The 20,153-nt window shown below is 47.2% G+C and overlaps 1 protein-coding gene across 3 annotated transcripts in view; it reads left to right on the top strand.

The window, feature by feature from the left end:
- The window catches only part of TOX2 (TOX high mobility group box family member 2), a 136,414-nt gene that overhangs the window by 42,357 nt on the left and 73,904 nt on the right, over window positions 1-20,153 (top strand). For all 3 annotated transcript variants that reach the window (XM_057432352.1, XM_057432350.1, XM_057432351.1), the window contains one exon: window positions 14,383-14,448. In XM_057432352.1, coding sequence (XP_057288335.1) covers window positions 14,383-14,448 — 66 coding nt within the window. The remainder of the gene's footprint in view (window positions 1-14,382; window positions 14,449-20,153) is intronic.

Raw genomic sequence — 20,153 nt, 5'->3', positions numbered from 1 at the left:
GTTTTTGTCCCCTGAAGAGCTCAAGGGAGGCTGGTGAGGTCTGCACAGAATGACTCTCCTCACCAGAGTGATGGGATGGGGCATAGCTGTGCTCTGCTGACCTGGGGAGTTATGGCAGTGGGTGAAGTTGGAAGGACCAAGGCTGGAGGGACCCAGGACCTTGGTGATGTTGTCATGCAGCTTATGCTGCTCTGTTAATGCTGCTGCAGCCTGAGCAGATGCAGCTTTCATGCTGTTAGAAAGGAGCCTGAACTTATAATAAAAGCTCAACTGTTCCTGTGGGTTACTTCTTATTTCAGAGTCCGGACATACCTGAATGTCCTGGGTTTGGCTGGGATAGAGTTAATTGTTTTCTTAGTAGCTGGTGCAGTGCTGTGTGTTGGCTTTCGTCTGAGATCAATGCTGGTAACACACCAGTGTTTTAGTTGTTGCTCAGTAGCACTTACCCTGATCAAGGACGTTTCAGTCTCATGCTCTGGCAGTGAGGAGGGGCACAAGAAGCCAGGAGGATGTAGAGACAGGACACCTGACCCCAACTAACCAAACTGATATTCCATACCACAGCACGTCATGCTCAGGGTAGAAACTGGGGGGAGTTGATCAGGAGCCACCAATCCCTGCTCATGTCAGGGTGGGCACAGGTCAGTGGATAGTGAGCAACTGCATTGTGCATCACTTGTTTCATTCCCCTCTCTCTTTTCCCTATATAATTGTTATTCTTACTATATTTTACTTTGTTTCAATTATTAAACTGTTCTTATCTCAACCCATGGGTTTACTATTTTCCCGTTCTCCTTCTCATCCTGTGAAGGAGGCGTAATGAGTTAGTTACTGGCTGGGGTTAAATCATGACACTGTGGCTCCAAGCAGTGAAAAGGGCTCCCCTCTGCCCTCATATCATTTTGGGTGACTGAAACATTTCTGTCCCGTGATGCCTGTGGTGATGCTGCATGATGTAGCTCGGGGAGGACCTTGGGCTGGGTTTGGGCCAGAGACCAGTAGTTAGGCAGGACATGCATGGGTCCTGGGCTGAGATGGCAGCATCCTCTGAGGTACTCAAGCAGGAATCCTGTTTCCCCACCATAGCTGAAAGCGAGCAGCACTTGCACGTCCTCTTTGCACATTGTACCTGCTGGCTTTGCTCCCCAGGAAGAGCTGCTGTGCCCTGCTTCCCATCCTGTGCCGCAGCTCTCCTCTGCCTGCCCAAGCCATGATTAACTCCACAAGCAGGGCTCAGCATCCTGACATCTTCTCCCATTCCCCAGTGCCCAGTGCTGCTGCCCTGCTGGTGTTCCTACAGGAGCAGCACGTCACAAACTCTGCAGGTTGCAAATCATTTGTTCAGCCCAGCTATGACCTACTTGAAAGTAGCTTTTGCCATCCCAGGAAAGCGGGCAATGGGAGGCTGCAGTGTCTTCTGAACAATTACAGCTCACAGCAGTCCAAATGAAAATGTTTGTTGAAAACAACATGTGCATAATTAAGGCTTAATGAGCCCTTGTCTGTTTGGAATCTGCAATTAGATTTATAATAGAAAATACTAGCAAATGCCAAATAGCTTTAAAAGAAGCTGAGATAAAAGATAATTTTGCTGCAAATCTATAGTAATACTGTAATTTAATGAGCTGGAAGTGGTGCAGAGAAAGACTGGAAAAGCTTTGGACAAGTTTGTATTGTGCATGTTTATCTTATCTGCCCATTTCCCTATCTATAAAACTGTCAGTCTTGCTTTTAACTGCTTGGAAGAAGGCAGGACTTTGCTAAAATCAGGAAGCCTCCCTTTGTTTATTTTTATTTAAGTCACTAATTAGTCAGGAAAAGCTGTTTTTTTCTCTTTTCTCATCAACATGCTTTAAACTTCTTGTTAGGGTTAATAATATAATAATAATAGTAATAATCATATCTCTATTCAATTATTTACAGCGAGGCAGGGGCATAATAGTAATCAGAGGTGCTTCTTTCTGATTAGTGTATTAATTTTAATGAGTTTTCCGCCATCTTTTTAAGACACTGAGAATTTTCAACACTAAGCTGTATGTTTAGCAAGCAAACCTGGGGCTGCAGTGAGCAGGATTCAGTTTCTTGCCCTACTGAGATCAAGTTACACAGCACTGAAATTTGCTGGGAATATTAAGAAGATGAACAGAGAGAAGTCTCTAAAAAGAGAAAAGCTGAAATTAGAAGTGCTTGGGAGGAATGGTTTGTTCTTGGTTGGTTGGTTGGTTGGTTGGTTAATAACCAGAAGCTAAGGTAGGGAATGAAGTGGTACTAGCTCTGGGTGCAACATGTGAACGCAGCTGGGAAACAAGGCCAGCATGATAGAATTGTAGAATGAACTAGGCTGGAAAAGACCTTTAAGATCATCAAGTCCAACCTTTACCCTGACACCAAATGATGTCACTGAGGGCCTCATCCACACAGTTTGTGAACACTTCCAGGGATGGTGGCACTGCCCTGGGCAGCCTGTTCCAATGCCTGGAATGAGGTGGCGTGCACAGCCCCTGGAAATGCAGCCCAACAGCTTTGTTTGACAGCCCTAACTCAGCCCTAACTTCATAAAACAGGACGCAGAAGGATGTGGTAACGCCACCTGTGTGAAATGTTGCTGAGCTCCATTCTGTAAAGCCATGGCTCTGCCCGGCTTGAGCCTCCAGTGTGTGAAGCTGCAATGCCAGGGCTGCGTCTGCAGCTTCAGCATCCCCACAGCCCTGGGTTGTCTCCCTGTGACCTTTCAGCTCAGGTTTTGATTCCAGCCTCTGACTTCAGAGCAGCGATGAGAGCCCGTCCTGAGCACGTCTGCGTGTTCATGACCCCACTGCAAGTGCTGCTTCCTGGGGTTTTGCTGTTCCCACAGATGCGAGGCAGCCCCAGGCCCTGGGTTATATCGGGTCTCTCTTCCAGCCCTACAGCTACCCATAGCTGCCTAGGGGAGCTTTCAGCTGCTCCTTGCAGCAAGCATCCAGTACAATTGCTTTTCCTGTTGAGGTCAGGATTTTGAGGCTTTTGGGGTCTTTTCCCTGGCAGTGCTCAAGGCCAGGTTGGACACGGGCTTGGAGCAAGCTGCTCTAGGGGAAGGTGTCCCTGCCTGTGGCAGGGGTTGGAGCTGGATGAGCTTTAAGGTCCCTTCCAACCCACACCATTATAGGGTTCTATGATTATTTTGTTTACATTAGACCTTCCCAACTCTTGCAGGATTAGGATCCCTTAAAGGGATGCAAAAACACTTACAGAAGTTGCACATGGAGTCTATGATTTAAATAAGATGGAAGAGGGGAATAAATAAGGTAAGGGAAAAATGCTGAGTGCCACTTGGGAACTGAGCAGTGAAGATGCTCCCAAACTTCCAGGACGCAATTGCAGATATTACATTCCCATCATCCTTGAGGTTTGGGTTGGGATTTTTAATCTTTAAAGGAGATCATAGTTCCGTTTTTTGTGTTTTCTTGTAATAATGAGAACATCCAAACCCCTAAGGTAAGATTATGAACTGCTTTGTACTTTGTCAGCCCATTTTTTGCAAGTCATGCTCTGTACCATTGCGAGGGTTATTTGCATACGGAGTTGAGTGCAGAGCCACAGAAGGCGGGTCTCCACCAGTGGCAAATATTTGTGTGTTGGAAACTATTCTCTAAATGACTCGTGAGGAAGCTCTCTGAGTTTTGTTTTTCCCCTCCTGACTAGCTGGTTTGTATAATGCTCCCATCCTCACCAGAGTTGTCTTGAAAACCCATTACTCTTCTCCCTTATGCTTCTCAGCAGAAAGAATAAACCACAGTCTTTAATCGTGGGGGGCAGATATGTTCTGCTCTCACCAGTGGGGCAAAGCTAAGGATGCCTGAAGTGTTCAGTGGCTGTGCTCGCAGGTGAACAGTGCACGTGCTCTGCGCTGTGCTTCAGGCTGGCTTTGCTGGAGGAGCAGTGACTGGAGAGAGAATTGAAGCCGCTATTTTTCTTCTTGAATGGCAACTGAGTAGCACCGGTGATTTTGTGAATTATTGGAGCGAGTGAGGAGGTATTTGGGAGCCTGGCTGTTAACCAGGTTGTTAACCAGGCTCCCAAATACTGTACAGCTGTCAGTGAGGCGTCAGGATCAGAAGCATAATACATGGTCTTAGGAAGTTGCTTTAAGCAATGCTTGCAGGGCTTCTCTCACGGCTGTCCTCCTCTCTGCTCTTGTGTGCTTATTTATTTACTTTGCAGGGGAGAAAAATAAATGGATATTTCCAACATCATTCCCACAGTGTGCGCACGTCAAACCCAGCGCAGCCACAGCAGCTGCTCACATGGGGCTGGTGGGACACAGCTCCTTCCTTTGCTGCACTTCTCCTTGCCAGCGAACTGCTTTTACTGAACCCAGGGCTTTGCTTTCAGCCTTGGGTGCACGTCCAGACATCACTGCCCATGCTGGGTCCCTGCTCGCTCCCTGGGCAGGGGGATGAAACCAGAGGATGGGAAAACTTTCTCACTTTAGGGCTCTTTCTCTCAGGCTGCTCCCTTGCTTCCTCAGCTACTTTGGTGCTGGTGGCCACATGTAGCCTCCCTTCAGGGATACCTCTGGTTGCAGCAAGGGCTGTTGTTCTGCTGCAGAAATCAGCATCTCCATAAAACACTTCCAGCGCAGAGCCATGCTGGTAGCTGCTTCCCAGGCAGACAGGTATAAGCTCTATTTTTGTCTCAACCCTGAGGTTTTATCTCTCAAAACTCAATGTTTGTAGGTGCCTTCGAAGCTGGCACAGCTCTTGCACACAGCCTCTGCGGCTTCTTTTAGATCTTTGTATGTTTTCTGCCTCTCTTAGTTTCCTGTGACTTACAAGTGTTACCGGTGAGGCAGGCATTGCAGTTAAGTCTCATTATCATTTACTGTATTTGTTTCAGGCTGTCTACCCACCAGCCAGGAAATGTGCTGCATTCATTTACCTCCCTCCCAGCAATGCACAGGGCATCAGGCTTTCACAGCGCTAGTTGGTGCCTTCAGATCTCCTGGTTATTCAGCTGCTGTTGGGAGAAGAACAAGCTTAGCAAGGGCTGGTATTTATTTCTCTTCCAGATAAACTCCTCAAGCACCTGCGTAAGGATGATAAACAGCGCAGGATGTGCTTGTTGTTTGGTTTTGAAAAGGAAGTGATGCACATGCTCGTGCCTTGCAGCTACATCAGCCCAATCCTATCTTGCAAACTAGTCATCGCTGAGCATGGTCAGTGATGGGCTGGAGAGGTCCCAGGTGAAGGCAGGGGTGTGTTGGGGGCCTGTTCTCCTTATCTATGGCCAAATTTGGGGAAAAACTGGGAAGGGTTTGGTGTGGCCAAAGCTGCAGCTCTGGTGAGCTCTCTGGACTGCAGGAGAGGAGGAGGATGGAGATCTCCTGGTGCACCAGGGCTGCTTGAAGCACCACAAAACACCTCTCCCAGCCAGCCTCACATCAGGGTGCTCGGCAGACTGACAGCTATAAACTGAATATGTTCACAGTGTATTAGCTCAAGATGTGCCCTCAGGGGCAAAACCTCCTAAGTTGCACCAGTGGAGGTGTAAGGGTGAGCAAATTTGGCCTTTAAATTAATAGCACGTTTCTCTGAGCATTGTTCTTGTCCCTTGCTGTGGTTGGGAGTCTTGATGGAAGCTTAGCTGGTCTGTGCTGCATTTGCTTCTTTTCAGTGGCATGTGAAAGGGTTAAACAGAATTTTGATCTTGGCAATATTTTCATGCTTATACATTCTGTTTCTCATTTCCATGACAAAGATGGTAGGAAGAGCAGAATAAGGTACAGAATTTGCAGAGCAATTTTAAGACTGTAATGAGAACAGAAAATAGTAGGGGGAGAAGAATTGTAATTAGAATATGAAATGGGAAAAAAAATTAATCTATTTCCATGTCAGTCTTAAGACTAAATTCTGCTGGTCCTTGTAGCTTTCAGAGGGTGGATTTTTGTGTGTGTGTGTATGTGAAGAGCTTGAACTCCTTTGCAGGCTCTGAAAGGTCCAGGTAAACGAGTTTAAGTCCTTATTCCCCCCAGATAATGTAATAACAATAATTTTGTGTGCAGCATTCACAGCAAACCAGCCAGTCTCTTAGATAAATGAATGCTGTCACTTGAATAATGGTGGCATTCAAGATCTCTCCAGCCTCGAGTACAGGAGAATAAAAGATGGTGCTGGAGATGCTGTTGGGGTGGAGGTCCCTGCAGCTGCTTGGGGAAGCATTGCGTGGTTGCAGAGCACAAAAGCACCAAACACCAAGTACTGCTGGCTAGGAGGGACGTCTGCACTTCCCAATCCCTGGAGCCAAGCTGGGCCAAGCAGCTCGGCAGCTGGTCCAGCTGAGCTCTCAGTATCTCCAGGGATGGAGGTCCCACAGCCTCATGGGCTAATACTTGACCGCTCACATGCTAAAAAATGTTGTTTCTAATCTAATGACATTACATCTACCCAGGTGGCTTCCAGGCTTTGCTGTTGGGCCCTGTACGAAGAACTTCTCTGTAAGGTGATGAATTCTGCTAGCTAATGATGTCAGTGTCTGCCTCCTTGGTTTTAGACTGCAAGAAGCAGAGAAAAGCCATTCTCTGTTCTCATCTCATGACTGTACATCTATGTTGAGTCTCTCTACATCTATCACCTCTTGTCTTTGTCCATGTATGCCATTCCACACCTTGGATCCTCCCTGTGATTGACCTGTTTCCTTCTCCTAGCTGTGCAGATGGTAAAACAATATTTGATCTTTTATTCTTTGCTCTTTTCCTAATTGCTTCTAAAACCTGAATGGCCTTTTTGGCAGCTGCTGAGGCCTGAGCAGAAGCTGGAAGTAAACCTTCCAGAATGAAGGCATAGTTTCTCTTCTGGACAGTAACAGCTATTTTAAGACTCATTGTCATGGCTTTATTGTTAGGGCTGCTTTTCTCCAGTGCATTACTTTGCAATTATTGACATTAAATTTAATCTTCCATTTCCTCACTGCCACTTAGTACTGTGAGAGTCTTAATGCAAAGCCATTCAAAGTTACTTTTAGTTTTGGCTGACATGAATAATTTTTGTCTCATTAATAAACTTGAATCCTTCTGGATCACTTCTATTATGAACTGGATAGATTTTAGTGCAGAAAGATCCTGGACCAGGATCTTCCTCTTGCTGAAACCTAATGAGTATCTTTCACTGACTGTGAGCACGAGGGCCTTCTCTTTTGTCCTGTGACTGGTTTGGGTTTTAGGTTTTTTTTGAGGAACCTGATGAGAATTCCAGCCAAAAAGATCATCTCACCTTTTGTAAGTACTTGCTGACCCTCCAGCAAACACAGAAGTGGGCTGTGATGCCCAACATCCCTGGTCTCAGGTCTCTCTGCTGCCTCGGTTGTGTGCTGCAGCTCTGGATGGTCTCACCATAAGAGAGTCAGACCTCCTGGTCTGGCACCTTCCCTGTGCCACCGCTGTTTGTTCTGGAGTAAAAAACTCTTTACTATAAGGTTCTAAGCCTTAATACTTCATCTGCAGCAATCTGTTCAGCCTGGAGAAAAGAAGCTGTGTAGAGAACTCAGAGCAACTTCCAATATCTGAAGGGGGCCTACAAGGATGCTGGAGAGGGACTCTCCAGCAGGGACTGTAGCAGTAGGACAAGGGGTGATGGGTTCAAACTGAAACAGGGGATATTTAGGTTGGATATAAGGAAGAAATTCTTTACTGTGTGAGCAGTGAGGCTCTGGCACAGGGTGCCCAGAGAAGCTGTGGCTGCCCCATCCCTGGCAGTGTTCAAGGTGGGGTTGGACAGGGCTTGGAGCAAGCTGCTCTAGTGGAAGGTGTCCCTGCCCGTGGCAGGGGTTGGAACTGGATGAGCTTTAGAGTCCGTTCCAACACAGGCCATTCTATGATTCTGATTTTACCCTAGGGTAAAGTAATACATGAGAATGTTGACTGCATGTGGAAAAGCCAGCCCCATAGCATGCTGGTGGCTCTTGCAGATGCTCAGCTGTGCAGCCTGTTAGAGTATGGGCTGCCATTGACACCTGCTGTGGTGTCATGCTCTCTTTTAATTACGTTTATCCTGAAGCAAATTGCAGTGTGTATCCAGCCCGGGTGGTGGCCAGGATGGAGATACAGAGCTTTCCTCTGAGGAAAACTGGGGGAGTCATAAATCTGTTGCTGAACTTCTGACCCTCTTTGACAGGTTCAACCGAGGGGCTATCCAAGCGTTTCAGCAGGCAGATAAATAATGCTAAGTAGATCACTTTGGGCCAGAGGTTGTGTAAAGACCTTAATGGGGAAACTGCAGTTAAAGAGATTAAGCTAACCTCAGCGATGTATTCCCTGAAGAAGCGTGATGCTGAATTACTCCTATAGGAAATCACAGCAGCAGCTCTGCAGGCAGCAGCACTGACAAGGGCAGGGCTGAAGTGAGTATTTCACATCCCAGGGACGTGGCATGGATGTGTGCTGTCAGAGATCATCCTTGCCAGCATTGAAGTCTTTGGGTTTGGTGCTCATAGGGCTGAGCCTGGTGTGCAGGGGTGCCCCATATGGGGTAGGAACAGCACAGCGGGCATGAGGGGCTGGAAGCACCATGGCCAAAGTGCAGTTACAGCAGAATGGGGTTCTGCCACCCAAATAATGCTTCCCTGATAAAAATCAATTGTGGAAAAAACTACTTCGGTAAAACTTTCTATAGAGGAGTTGTATTTCCACACGGTGGGTAGGGTGCCAATGGAGGCAGCTAAACAAACCCCAGCAACACATGGGCTGCAGTAATTTGTTAAGTGTTTCTAAGGGGCATGTTAAATATGGCAATTACTGCATAATGCAAGTTTTCTTGTATCCTAACTTTTATTCACCAAAAACTTAAAGGCATTTGTTGCATGGCATTATTGTGGGTCACTCTATGTCTTGATGTTAGTGGTGGCTGAGGTGTACCGTGCTGGACACCAAAACCATCTCAATCACAAAACATCTCTGGTGAGAGGTGATATCCCCAGTGCACCCACTTTGGAAATGAGGTCGTCATGAGATGGGACTTGCTGCCTATCTCCTGTGTCCTGGTACAAAGAGACAGAACAGAGCAGCAAGTGCTTATAGGTCTGAGCAGGAGGAATCACTGGAAGCATCCAATTCATTCTTCACTGGGCATTTAATAGCTCCTTAATGATGACAGCTTTTACTTACTGCTGGATTTGCATTAATAGGCCACTTTTTAAAAGCTCCAGATCCTCAGTGGACTTGCAATTAAAGTGCTCTGGTCTTGTATTGCCAACAAGAAGTATTAAGATTTAGATCAGACCCTCAAAAAACCCCAACACCCCAAATCCAAACCGCATCACACCCCATCCAAACCCCATAAGAAGTTTGGAAGATTTTTGAGATTTTGCAGGTGTCATTGAAGCCATTCCAGGTATGAGGCTGCCAACATAATTCTTACAGAGTGGAGGTTTTCATCTCAGCTCATGACTCTCAGGAAATAAAAGGATGTGATGAGATTCATAATCGACTTGTACAAGCTGGCAGTGCCATCCATGAGAAAGTAACCCCCCTGAATGTTGGCAGGAGGTTGTGTTTCTTTCCACTGGGTCCTTCCCAGTTCACAAACATTTATTCTCCATGTTTGCAGAGCTGGAAATCACACAGCTGCCTTGCTCTGAGGTCTGTCCCAGCTTGCAGCGTGCTTTTAGTTTTTTCATTTGTTTTCACCTTACCAGCATGGGACCCGTTTGACCTCTGGGCACATTTACAGGCTTGAACATAACATCACATTGCAAAAGTAACAAACCAAAGTGAGTGTAGAAAAGCAATAATTAAAAGTGCTTTGTAGAACATGATCTGAATGAAGCCTGTGCTCAGCTCCCGGTATGGGCTGGTAGATGCGCAGCAGCCTCTGCCTCTGGAGCTGTGGTGCCAGCTGCAGCTCCCCTGCAAGAGCCCTAGTAAAAAACCTGTATTTTGGAGTAATGAAAAACTAAATTTCAGAGTGTTTTTTCACGGAATAGAACTCTCCTTGGATCTCCTGCTTAGCTCCAATATACATGGTGCTATGCGCCATAGACAGGTGCTCTAGTGGAAGCATGGCTCTGTGTCCATCACCCTGATTTCCTTGGGACTCTCAGTGGAATGGGATTGACAGCATCTGTGTGCTGATCCACCGGTGTCAGGTGAAGGCATCTCCTGTGGCATGAGATGGCGCTGGCACAGGGTGCCCAGAGAAGCTGTGGCTGCCCCATCCCTGTCAGTGTTCAAGGGCAGGTTGGACACAGGGGCTTGGAGCAAGCTGCTCTAGTGGAAGGTGTCCGTGCCCGTGGCAGGGGTTGGAGCTGGATGAGCTTTAAGGTCCCTTCCAACCCAAACCATCTAACGATGATGATTTGACAGCAATGCCTTTGTTGCCAGAGCTGGTGGGAGTTTGGGCAGTTCCCTCTGGGGGTGTTTTGGTTTGGTTTTAATCTGTCCAGTAGAGTTGTTTTCACCCTGAGCTTGTTGCCTGAGGCAAGTTTGAGCTGGGACTTGGCAGAGTGGGGCTTTATGGGTCCTTTTTGAAGCACAGGTCCTTGATTCTGGTTATGCCTGTAGGCAACCATTGCTAATGTAAGTTAGATAAAGATGGGATGAGGAAAAGCATCTTCCTCTCACGGCTCCCCAGCTTGGCTACACAGGGTTTGCATGCCCAGATTTTCAAGCGAATGCCCGCCATGCTGTGGATGCAAAGCACTACAAGCTGAGAGGGATCTCTGCTTACCTTGGCTTTGTGCTCATTTCAAGCAGGAGAGGGTGAGAATTAGCTGCAGCCACTGATTTGCTTAATAGGCTCTTCTATTAACCAAAGAACAACAAACATTGAATAATTACCAAAGAGCAAAAGGATGCTAAAGATAATTGCATGGGAGTATATTCCTTTCAAATTAGGGCATGAAAATGATACCTGCCACTCACATTTGCACATCATCCAATACAGGCTTGATCAATTTTGGGGTGCATAAAAGGTGATGAATGGAGGCACCAAGGTCTGGAACTGCCTGGGAGGCTTGACATGCACTGGGAGTTAGACCAAAGTGAAAAGCGAGGAGGCATTTGTAACCAAAGGGAAATATTAAAATGTCTCTTTCTGCCCTAAATCTACCTGGAATGATGAGACTGATTGTTTCGAAGTGCATTCGGTAGCGAAGCTATAATGAGCAGAGGGAGAGCACATTACTTATCTGCTCTACCTGGCTCGTGTGTAAGTGGCAAACATCTAATTGAAAAAATACCCTGATGGGAGAATTTCTAATAAATTTGTTTGCACCCTCATAGCCTGGAGGAGAGGGAGGAAAAAATCCAATCAGCAGTGGGGAAGTTCCAAAGTTTCCATTGCATTTTGAGTCTTGATTTTCAGGCTGGCTGCTCAGGCTGGCAATCAGAGGCACAGTAATTTTGAAGGCAGGGTTCATTACAGTTATTATGGAAGCATCAAGGGCAGAAGGAAGTGTGGAGTGGAGATGCGGGAATAGCAGAAAGCCATAAAAAAGACATTCTGACAAACAGGGTGATGCAGAGAAAGCTGAGTGCTTGTCCTGCCCTGGACCTCCCCACTGAAGACACTGTGTCCTTCCCTAATGTAGATTTCCAGGTGACTTTCAATTTCTGAAGAATCAGGAATCTTTTTCTGCTGGAGGTCAGGATTTGGGGTATTTTTCCCAAATTACTTGAATCACAGAATCCCAGGCTGGTTTTTGTTAGAAAGGACCTTAAAGCTCCTCCAGTTCCCACCCCTGCCATGGGCACGGACCCCATCCACTAGAGCAGCTTGCTCCAAGCCCCTGTGTCCAACCTGCCCTTGAACACTGCCAGGGATGGGGCAGCCACAGCTTCTCTGGGCACCCTGGGCCAGCGCCTCAGCACCCTCACAGGGAAGAGCTTCTGCCTAAGATCTAATGAAGATATTAGAATGTCTGTTGCAAACTGGTCTTAGGCTACATCTGCAAAGGACGAGGGGCACGTAAGTGGGGTTCATGTTTGCAAGGAAGCAGGATGGATGGATGTGCATCATCTAAGTATTTAAGTCTCTCAGAAGGGCAAAGCTTTTACTTGGGAAAGAACTCTTCTTTTGCTGAAGTGGAAGTAAATATTTCTGCAGTACAAATTCCTGACTGCTTCCAGGGATGGACAGAACTATCTCCCCACTGGAATATTTTTGGGGCTGCTTGCTGGAAAGCTCTTGTGCAGCTCACCTGAAGCATCTCAGTGTGCAGTCTCAAGATGCAATTGCTTTTAAGCATCCCACGGTACCACGTAGCTCATCTGTGCAGCTGACCTGACGCAAAGGTCTGGTCTAACAGATGTCCCTGCCTGTGGGAGGTGGCTGGAACTGGATGAGCTTTAAGATCTCTTCCAACCCAAACCATTCTATGATTCATGCCAATCAGACCACTGGCCAGGTCCCTACATCCATGTGGTGCAGGGCCTTGGAGTGTCTTGTTCAGGCTGCAGGATCCACCTGATGTTTTACTGGTGATGTGGTTCCAAAAAGACCTAGGGAATAGGACTTCAGGACCACAATTTTGCCTGTTCCAAAAAGACTGGCTCCTGAAACCTCTGCTGCTGCCCATGCCAAATCAGAGACCGGCTCCTCCTGCAGAGCCTGGGTCCTGCTGCTGGAGGGCTGAGCATCTCCAACAAACTGTGCCTTCTCTTCTGCATATTCAGCCTTCTCTGATGGGGTTGGCAGAGGGTATTTGGGCTGTGGAGCTGACTGAGTCTCCATGCCTGGAAGTACCACAGCTCCAACTGGAACCCTGTTAGCAGGAGCTGGCTGTGCTGGCAATTGGTTTACGGGTGGAGGGAAATTCATTTTAAAGTGCATAGGATCCAGCTGGCTTATAGAATCACAGAAAGGATTGGGTTGGAAAGGACCTTAAGATCATCCAGTTCCAACCCCCCGCCACAGGCAGGGACACCTCACACCAGACCATGTCACCCAAGACTCTGGCCAACCTGGCCTTGCTTCTGTGATAACTGCTTGTCCCAGCAAGCCGTTATCCATGCACCGCGGATGCTCCCTGCATCCTGTGGCTCCTGCCTCATAGATGGGTTTAACCCAATCCTGCATTTGCTCAGGAATCCCCTTCCCCCTGCTGCACCTGCTGTCAGGACTGGGTAATGAGTGGCACAACACCTGCTCTAATTCTGCTGCTTTCAATTGGTTTTCTCTGCTATCCCAGAGGACGGTTTGGCAATTAGAAGGTGTCTGACGCTGAGCAGAGCTGTGTTACCCACGCTTGGCTTTGCTAACTCTGCTGACTTTAATAGCTAATCCTGTAGCACTCTGAGAAATGGAAGTGTAATTAATAGTCTACTCTGAAAGTCTTCACCTGGTTTTATTTAGATTTCTCTTTTATTGTTCTTAATATGACCCATTTCTCTTAAGGCATAACTGCTATCAGCCTCGTATTAGAGAGCAAGTGGACGCACAAGGGGTGAACAATCCTCAATTCATCATCCAGCTTGTAAGGGCAAAAGAGTTGGCTCTTCTTGTTAAGTATATGGTGTCATTCACAGCTGGTACCTTCATCCTTGTCTCGGGGGTGTTTTATGGCATAGCCCATTTTATTGCCATAATTAATTTGTGAACTTAGCCTTGAGAACTGCCCCAGCCATACTTCGAGCCAGAGCCAATCCCGGAGGGCTTTATTCCTTCGTTTGGAACCGGAACAAGTGAAAAGCTTCTGTTGTAGCTAATTAATGAGAAGAGTTTTGCTGTGCTCCATGGGGGTTTGGTATCCTAATACATGGATTAGCAGCTCAGAAACAGGCGAGGGGGACAGGTGAATGCTCTGTGCTCAGCTGGCTCTGCCTCTCACCCAGGAGGCGAACAGGAGATGGGGGAATTGTGCCTCCTTGCAGCTGTAGTTTGCGAACAGCATCAAACTGTTGGGAATCAGGCTTTGCACAGAGACCCCCCTGTGTACCGTCCTGAGTGGCTTTCTGCATTGCTGCTGTAGGTTTGCTTTGGTGGTTAAGGACTACGTAGCTGTCCGGAAGAGGATTGAATGGGACTTGCCTGTCTTGGAAATTTCCATTGATAGAAGTTGGCTTTTTAAGGCTGATTGATGGCCTGGTAGGAATTCAGGAAGAACTTCATTTGGGTGAACTTTGCTGCTGGGTACATCTGTACTTTTGCACATCTTTGGTATATTTATTTGAGTTGGAGCAACTAATTCATTATTTCACTGAAAAACTATCATGAATGTGCTATGTTACCTTGTCCCATTGCAATAAGGTGGTGTACGTGTGCTCAAACACTCAAAAGCTTGAAAGGAGCAGCTCAGGATTTTCTTCTGGGAATTTTAGTTCTTTACATAAAGAGCCAGGAAAGCTTTTGCGGTTCACATGACCCTGGGGTGAAGACAGCTTTCACTAAGTCTCACTTTCTTGTCTCTTTCTAGTTTGATGGGGAGAACATGTACATGGGAATGAACGACAACGCACAGGAGTTTCTATCGGCAAATCAGGTAAGTGCAGTTTGCTGGGGTGGGCAGTGTGGAGAGATTTTATAGGGGACTTAATCTGTCCCCAGGAACAAATTCAAGGGGCTCTCTGTGAATCTGCATTCCTGGACATCAGGAGGTTCACTGGATGGGGGAGTTGCCAACCAGCTTCTGCCAAGGAGCAGCAACGGATGCCCTCAGTGCAGGGTGAGGCATGTTCCTGGTGCTGCCTCTCCATTGAGACTGAAAAGCTTTCCTTCAGCATCCTTCACTCAAAATGAGCATGCAATTGGTGTTTCTGGATGCATTGAGGTTTCCAAGTATTGTGTGTGCTTCAGGTGTCTCCTTCCCTCACGCAGAGTGTTTCCTGCAGCTAAATAGATGGACGGTTAGCCAGCATGGGGAGAAAAAGGACTCAAAGGTTTCCTGTTTTGGAGCTGTAAGCCCACACGTGGAGGACTAGAATAGAAGTGCTCATGTCTCACAGGTGCCTGAGGCATCAGGGCTCTCTCTGGGCTTGGATAAACATGAAACAGGCATGTGCATTCACTGGAGCCCTAAAAATACATTAAGTCCATCCTTAGGTCCCAATGGGACCTAAGCACATGCTTACCTGTCCTCCTGATAAGAGATGGTCCCATCTGCATCCCCCAGTAGTCCGACCCTACTAGAACATGCTGGGGCCTCAGTGCATTTCTGAGGTGCCTTGGGGCAAAGCATCACATCACATCCATCTGCCTTGTGAGGGAAAGTACAAGTTCATTGCTGCTGTTTCTCAGCATCCTGATTTTGGGCTGTGTTGGGCCATTTTCATGTAGGGCCCTGCTGACCACAAACACATGCATTGTATTTCCACCCAGCCCAAGATGATGACAGATTCCTCTTGCCCTGGACCTGATGTGTGTGGCCTGGGCGAGGTTTTGGTGTGTTTCTGATGCTGGGGTTTGGTACTTACTGCATCACCCCCATGAATTACAAGGCTAGTGAGTCACCCACAGTGTATCCAACTCAGATATCAGTAGTGATTAAAATATATGCACCCTAAACTGAAAACAGGATGAAAACCTGTTATTTGCCCCCTTACAGCATGTCAGTGCATTGGCTTATTGCTTTGGAGAGTTTTTCCTCCTCTGGCTTTGTCTCATCTTGCATCTCCAGTTACACTCCTTGTGCTGCTATGCTTGGGACAGTCAGAGAGGAGCTGGGAGTGTGACAGAGGGGTGCAGGTGGCACCAGGGCTCTTGCCAGGATGGGTGCCCCATGGGATGCTGCAGTGACCCACCCTCGCCTCACATGGGGCAGCAGGAGGGGAGTAGGGAAGGGGATGAGGATCCCAGTCCATGCCCTGCAAGGATATTAGTCATGGTTCCCACCCAGCATGAACGTTGGCCGAGGAGGACAGGGAGCAGCCTTCCTCCCTCACCCTCATTAAGCTCCCTTTATTTACCTGTACATCAGCACGTGTTTACCAGAGAACGCTTTATAGCACCAGTTATGACTTTATTACTAATAACACAACTCTTCCATTTAAATGGGGGTTCCAGATGTTTTTTATTGTTTGCTAAACCTGTTTTAACCTGAACGAGTACATTACACAGCAGGAGTGTGGTTTCACAATCTTGCTCGAGAGGCTGCTAAATCACCGGCACATGCGGGATATGGCTCAGCCTTTGGGATCCTTGGGGACAAAGGCAAATCGTGCACACTAATTACTGAAGCCATCATGCTGTAATAGATGGGCCTGGTGGGCTGGGGATTTTAGTCTTACACTGGTTGCACTGGGCACCATCAGGCACCCGCAGCTCTCGGCAGGAGGCGCAGCTTACACTGAGCCCAGCTCAGGCGCAGGGACTGGGGTGTCCAACATTAACAGTGGGAAATCCTGGCTTCACATTGCCTGGTTTAGGGCACACTTGCTTATTTACCCCAGCTTTGCACTACAGGGTGAGATCTGCTGGTACCAGCATGCTTGTGGTGGCCTGGGGTGAGACTGTCACCATGAAACCCCCAGTCCAGCCCCTCTGTGCTTCAAAGGGGGTGGGAAGGGCCAAGAGAGCCAGAAATGAATCTCTGTGTGTGGCTTCATTGCAGCTGGAATATTTTAGAGGTCCACAGATTGAAGAACTTTGATAATGTTTGTTATAGGAAATTCTGTATTGCCTTGTGATTTCTCTTTTAAAATACCTAGAAGGAGGCAGACAGAAAGCAGAATTCAGTTTATTACCTCCTCCCTCCTCCCCTGGTTTAAACCCAAGGGGTTTTAAATGGCTCCTGCCTGTCAGTGCAATGCTTTACACCTACTGCAGCTTCTTAAGCTCTTGAGTCATGCTTTCCCGTCACACAGATAAGGTTATTCTCATTTTACAACTGGAGCTATAGGGATGCTGCTGTTAGAGCAGTCCTAGGGCAGCATCGGGATCCTGCAGCACCCTGACATGAGCTCTATCTCAGCCCTTTGTGCCGTTTTTGATCCTAAGGAGCTTCTGCAGTGTCTCATGATAAAGCCAGGACCAGTGTTTGTTTCATCATTCCCAGCCCTGTAAAGCTGCTAACTTCTTCCCCACATCTTACTCGATGGGATTGCTTATGTGCCACCACCTGCATTTCTTGTTGTCATCCCAAAAGGGGCTGCTCTTGGCAGAGAATGAAATGCAGAAATACAGGAGCCTAAAACATAAAGAGAGCGCTGACAGATCCAGCCTCACATAGCACAGCCTGCTTGGGGAGAATAATTCCTCTTGTTCCATCAAATAGGAGGACATTTGACCCCAGAAGTGAGTCAAATGTAAAATGTAATTCAACCCCCAACAGGGGCCAGAGTATAAATGCAACTTGACATCTGATCAAACCACCGTGGACATTTGACCCCTGAGATGAGTGAGGTATCTGTTGTGTCTCATGAAGTCAGCAGAGCATCATTCCTCACCCCTGTCAATTTTCTTTCTATCTTTCCTTCCCTTCTCAAACAGGGACAAGGAATTAAGTAGTGCAAAGATCCTGAGGCATGGACAGATTAGCAGCCACATGATGGACTCTGAAAGATGAGTGAAAATGCAGTGGTGCTGTTAAAAGAAATAAAAACAGCCACAAAATCAGTAAGAAAAAGCATTTATTAGGGCCTTTGTGATAGGAAAAATAACCCCAGGAAAGGCAAAGGTCAGGAAATTCCTCATGGAGCTGGACAGGAATGAGTTGGTTTTGTTTGGCATCGAGACTTGCACTTGCAGGAAGAGTCCACAGGTGCTTTATAAACATGAATTAACTACATCTGGGAATACCCTGCAAGAAGGTCTCATTATCCCACGTGGTGGGTGAATTAATGCAGGAAATGCCTTACCAAGGGAGCTGGGGATGATGTGATGCCACGTATGGGAATGACTGTCCCTTGGCTTGTTTGGAGCACGGGTGTGACTGCTGGTTCACTGCGAGACATTAAGCAAAGCCTTAGGGGAATGTTTGCCATGTTTTCCTCTCTCCATGGCATGTCCCAGGCTGCTGGCAGGGCAACAGGTAGCTTCCAGGGGGGAAAGAGCTCATTACTTACTGCTGGGCGTTCGTGATCCCGCGCTCTGCCTAATCCCAGGAGCTTTCAGTGCACGGCTTTTTCCAGCTGAGCAACATGCCTGTTTCTGTACCAAGGAGTTAATTTGTGTGACTCCTCATGCAAATGCTGTTACACATCAGTATTGTTTATTCAGGCCAGGGAGATAGATACAGTGGAATATGCAGCTCTTTGCTTTTCTGAAGGAGAGCACAGATAGGACCTCACTGCTTTAACAGTGAGTGTTGGAAATATGATAGTTAAATAGACAAAGTTATTTGCACATCGTTTTCTCCTCCTAATGCTGCTGTTATACCATTCTTTTGCTGGCACACTCATGCTGCCCATCTGTGTATCAAAGCCATCAGGTCTTGGCTGCCACATCTGTCTGCGGACATGCATGGGGGCTGCTGGTTTGCACAGCAGCATTGGCAGAGCTTGATTTCACCCAGCTCTGGTGAGACACCCCATGTCCATGACCCTGCAGAGCAGCCAAGAGGGCTTTTAGTTCTGGCTATGTGCCTCAGGGCAAGGCTGGCTAAGTCGTGGATGGAGCTGCTCACATTCATACCACAGAGGAAGCAGATCCATGGGCATAGACATGTTTGTACATGGCGGCACGTGCATAATAAAATAGAAGGTGGGGTACTCTCTGCTGTGTGCAAATCAGCAGGAGCTCAGCTGAGTGTGGCGGTTATACCAGTGCACCAATGGAAATGGAGTTAAGATTGTGTTTGTCATGTGCATACATATATAAAGCATCTGTCTTCAGACGTGTTCCTATACATGTTATATGTGCCTGCCCATTTCCGCACACATGAAATCCATCTGCGTATGTAGCAGTGTGCTTGGGTGGGTATAAATCAACATTTATCTACTGTATCTATTGCCCTTTATCTGTTTATCTCCATGCATCTTCAAGCTCGGGTCTGTATTAGCCATAATAGATACAGTAAGTCGCTGATCTGGTGGGTCAAATGGTCAGGGCTCTTTGATCAGCCGTCAGGATACATTACCACCAGGGCCTCCGGTGGGGCTTGAATTACAACTTACATTTGACTCATTTCTGGGGTCAAAACGTCCCTCTTATTTGATCGAATGACAGAAATTGTATAATTTGTATATATCCCTGAGCCATATGTGCTCTGAGTGCCACTCTAATGTGTTTTATAAAGGCACAGCTGTCTCAGTGACTTATTTAAAATGGGATTTTGTAGTAGTGTTCTTGCCATTTAATGTCCTCATTCAGGGTTACACAAGGTTTATCAAATAATAAATAACATTTAGAACATTCATTTTAGCATAACAATGGGTTTGCTAGTTATAAGGAACTGGACGGCACAATAAAGCTGTCTTTGGTAAATAAGCAATCATGTAGAAAGCAAGCAATAGCATAATTAGAAATTAATGAGAGTGTGGGAAGCTATGGATACCTTCCTCGCATGCTGCTAGCGCTCCAGACTAGACAGAGCTCATCTTGGCAGCCTCTGCTACAAAATATGGCATCAAACATTGTTGTAATACTGGCAGACGTGTTGTGCTCCCACCTCCTGGGCCTCCCACCAGTCTCCACTGAATTGCAGCAGAATGGCAGTGGTTTATAAAATCAAGCTGGGGCTGGGGCAGATCCATGCCGTGAGAGTGTGGGGAGTCCCCTTCCCTTTCCTGGCCAAATGCAGGGATTACTGCACGAAGTGGCCATGGAGCCCAGGCATCATGGGGGCAATTCAGTGCTGCTGCTGAATACATGGGTCATCATCCCCTCATTCTTGCTCCTTCCTCCCCAGTAGGAAGCTGTAAACCAGGACCACTGTGGACTTTGGTTTTCCCTCCATCAGCACCTTTGGTAGTGAAGCAATAGCATGCAGTTTTTGGGGTATAGTGTGTTCTTATGTTGGTTGGTCCCTGACCTAGGACATTGAATTTGGAGGAGTTTCCTGCAGTTTGCTTGTCCCTGAAGCTCACAGAACACATGTATGTATAGAAGGCCCCTAGTGAAGAGAAGTCTGAGGTTTGTATGGACTCAGAGTTGAAAGAGAGGATTAATCAGAGGCTGACAGTGCAGTGGAAGCTGGGAGTGTGCGCTGCAGCAGGCACCTATGCTAAGATACAGGTTTTGCTCTTCCCCTGCACCCCCTTTGAGTAATACAGTACGATTTCATATCAGACTAAGGAAGAGAGGGAAGAC

The sequence above is a fragment of the Pezoporus wallicus genome, unplaced genomic scaffold (genome assembly GCF_028554395.1).
Source record: "Pezoporus wallicus isolate ANWC-B61680 ecotype Strahan unplaced genomic scaffold, APGP_CSIRO_Pwel_v1 contig_8090, whole genome shotgun sequence".
Lineage (NCBI taxonomy): Eukaryota > Metazoa > Chordata > Aves > Psittaciformes > Psittacidae > Pezoporus > Pezoporus wallicus.
This window is presented reverse-complemented; position numbering and strand designations above follow the sequence as displayed.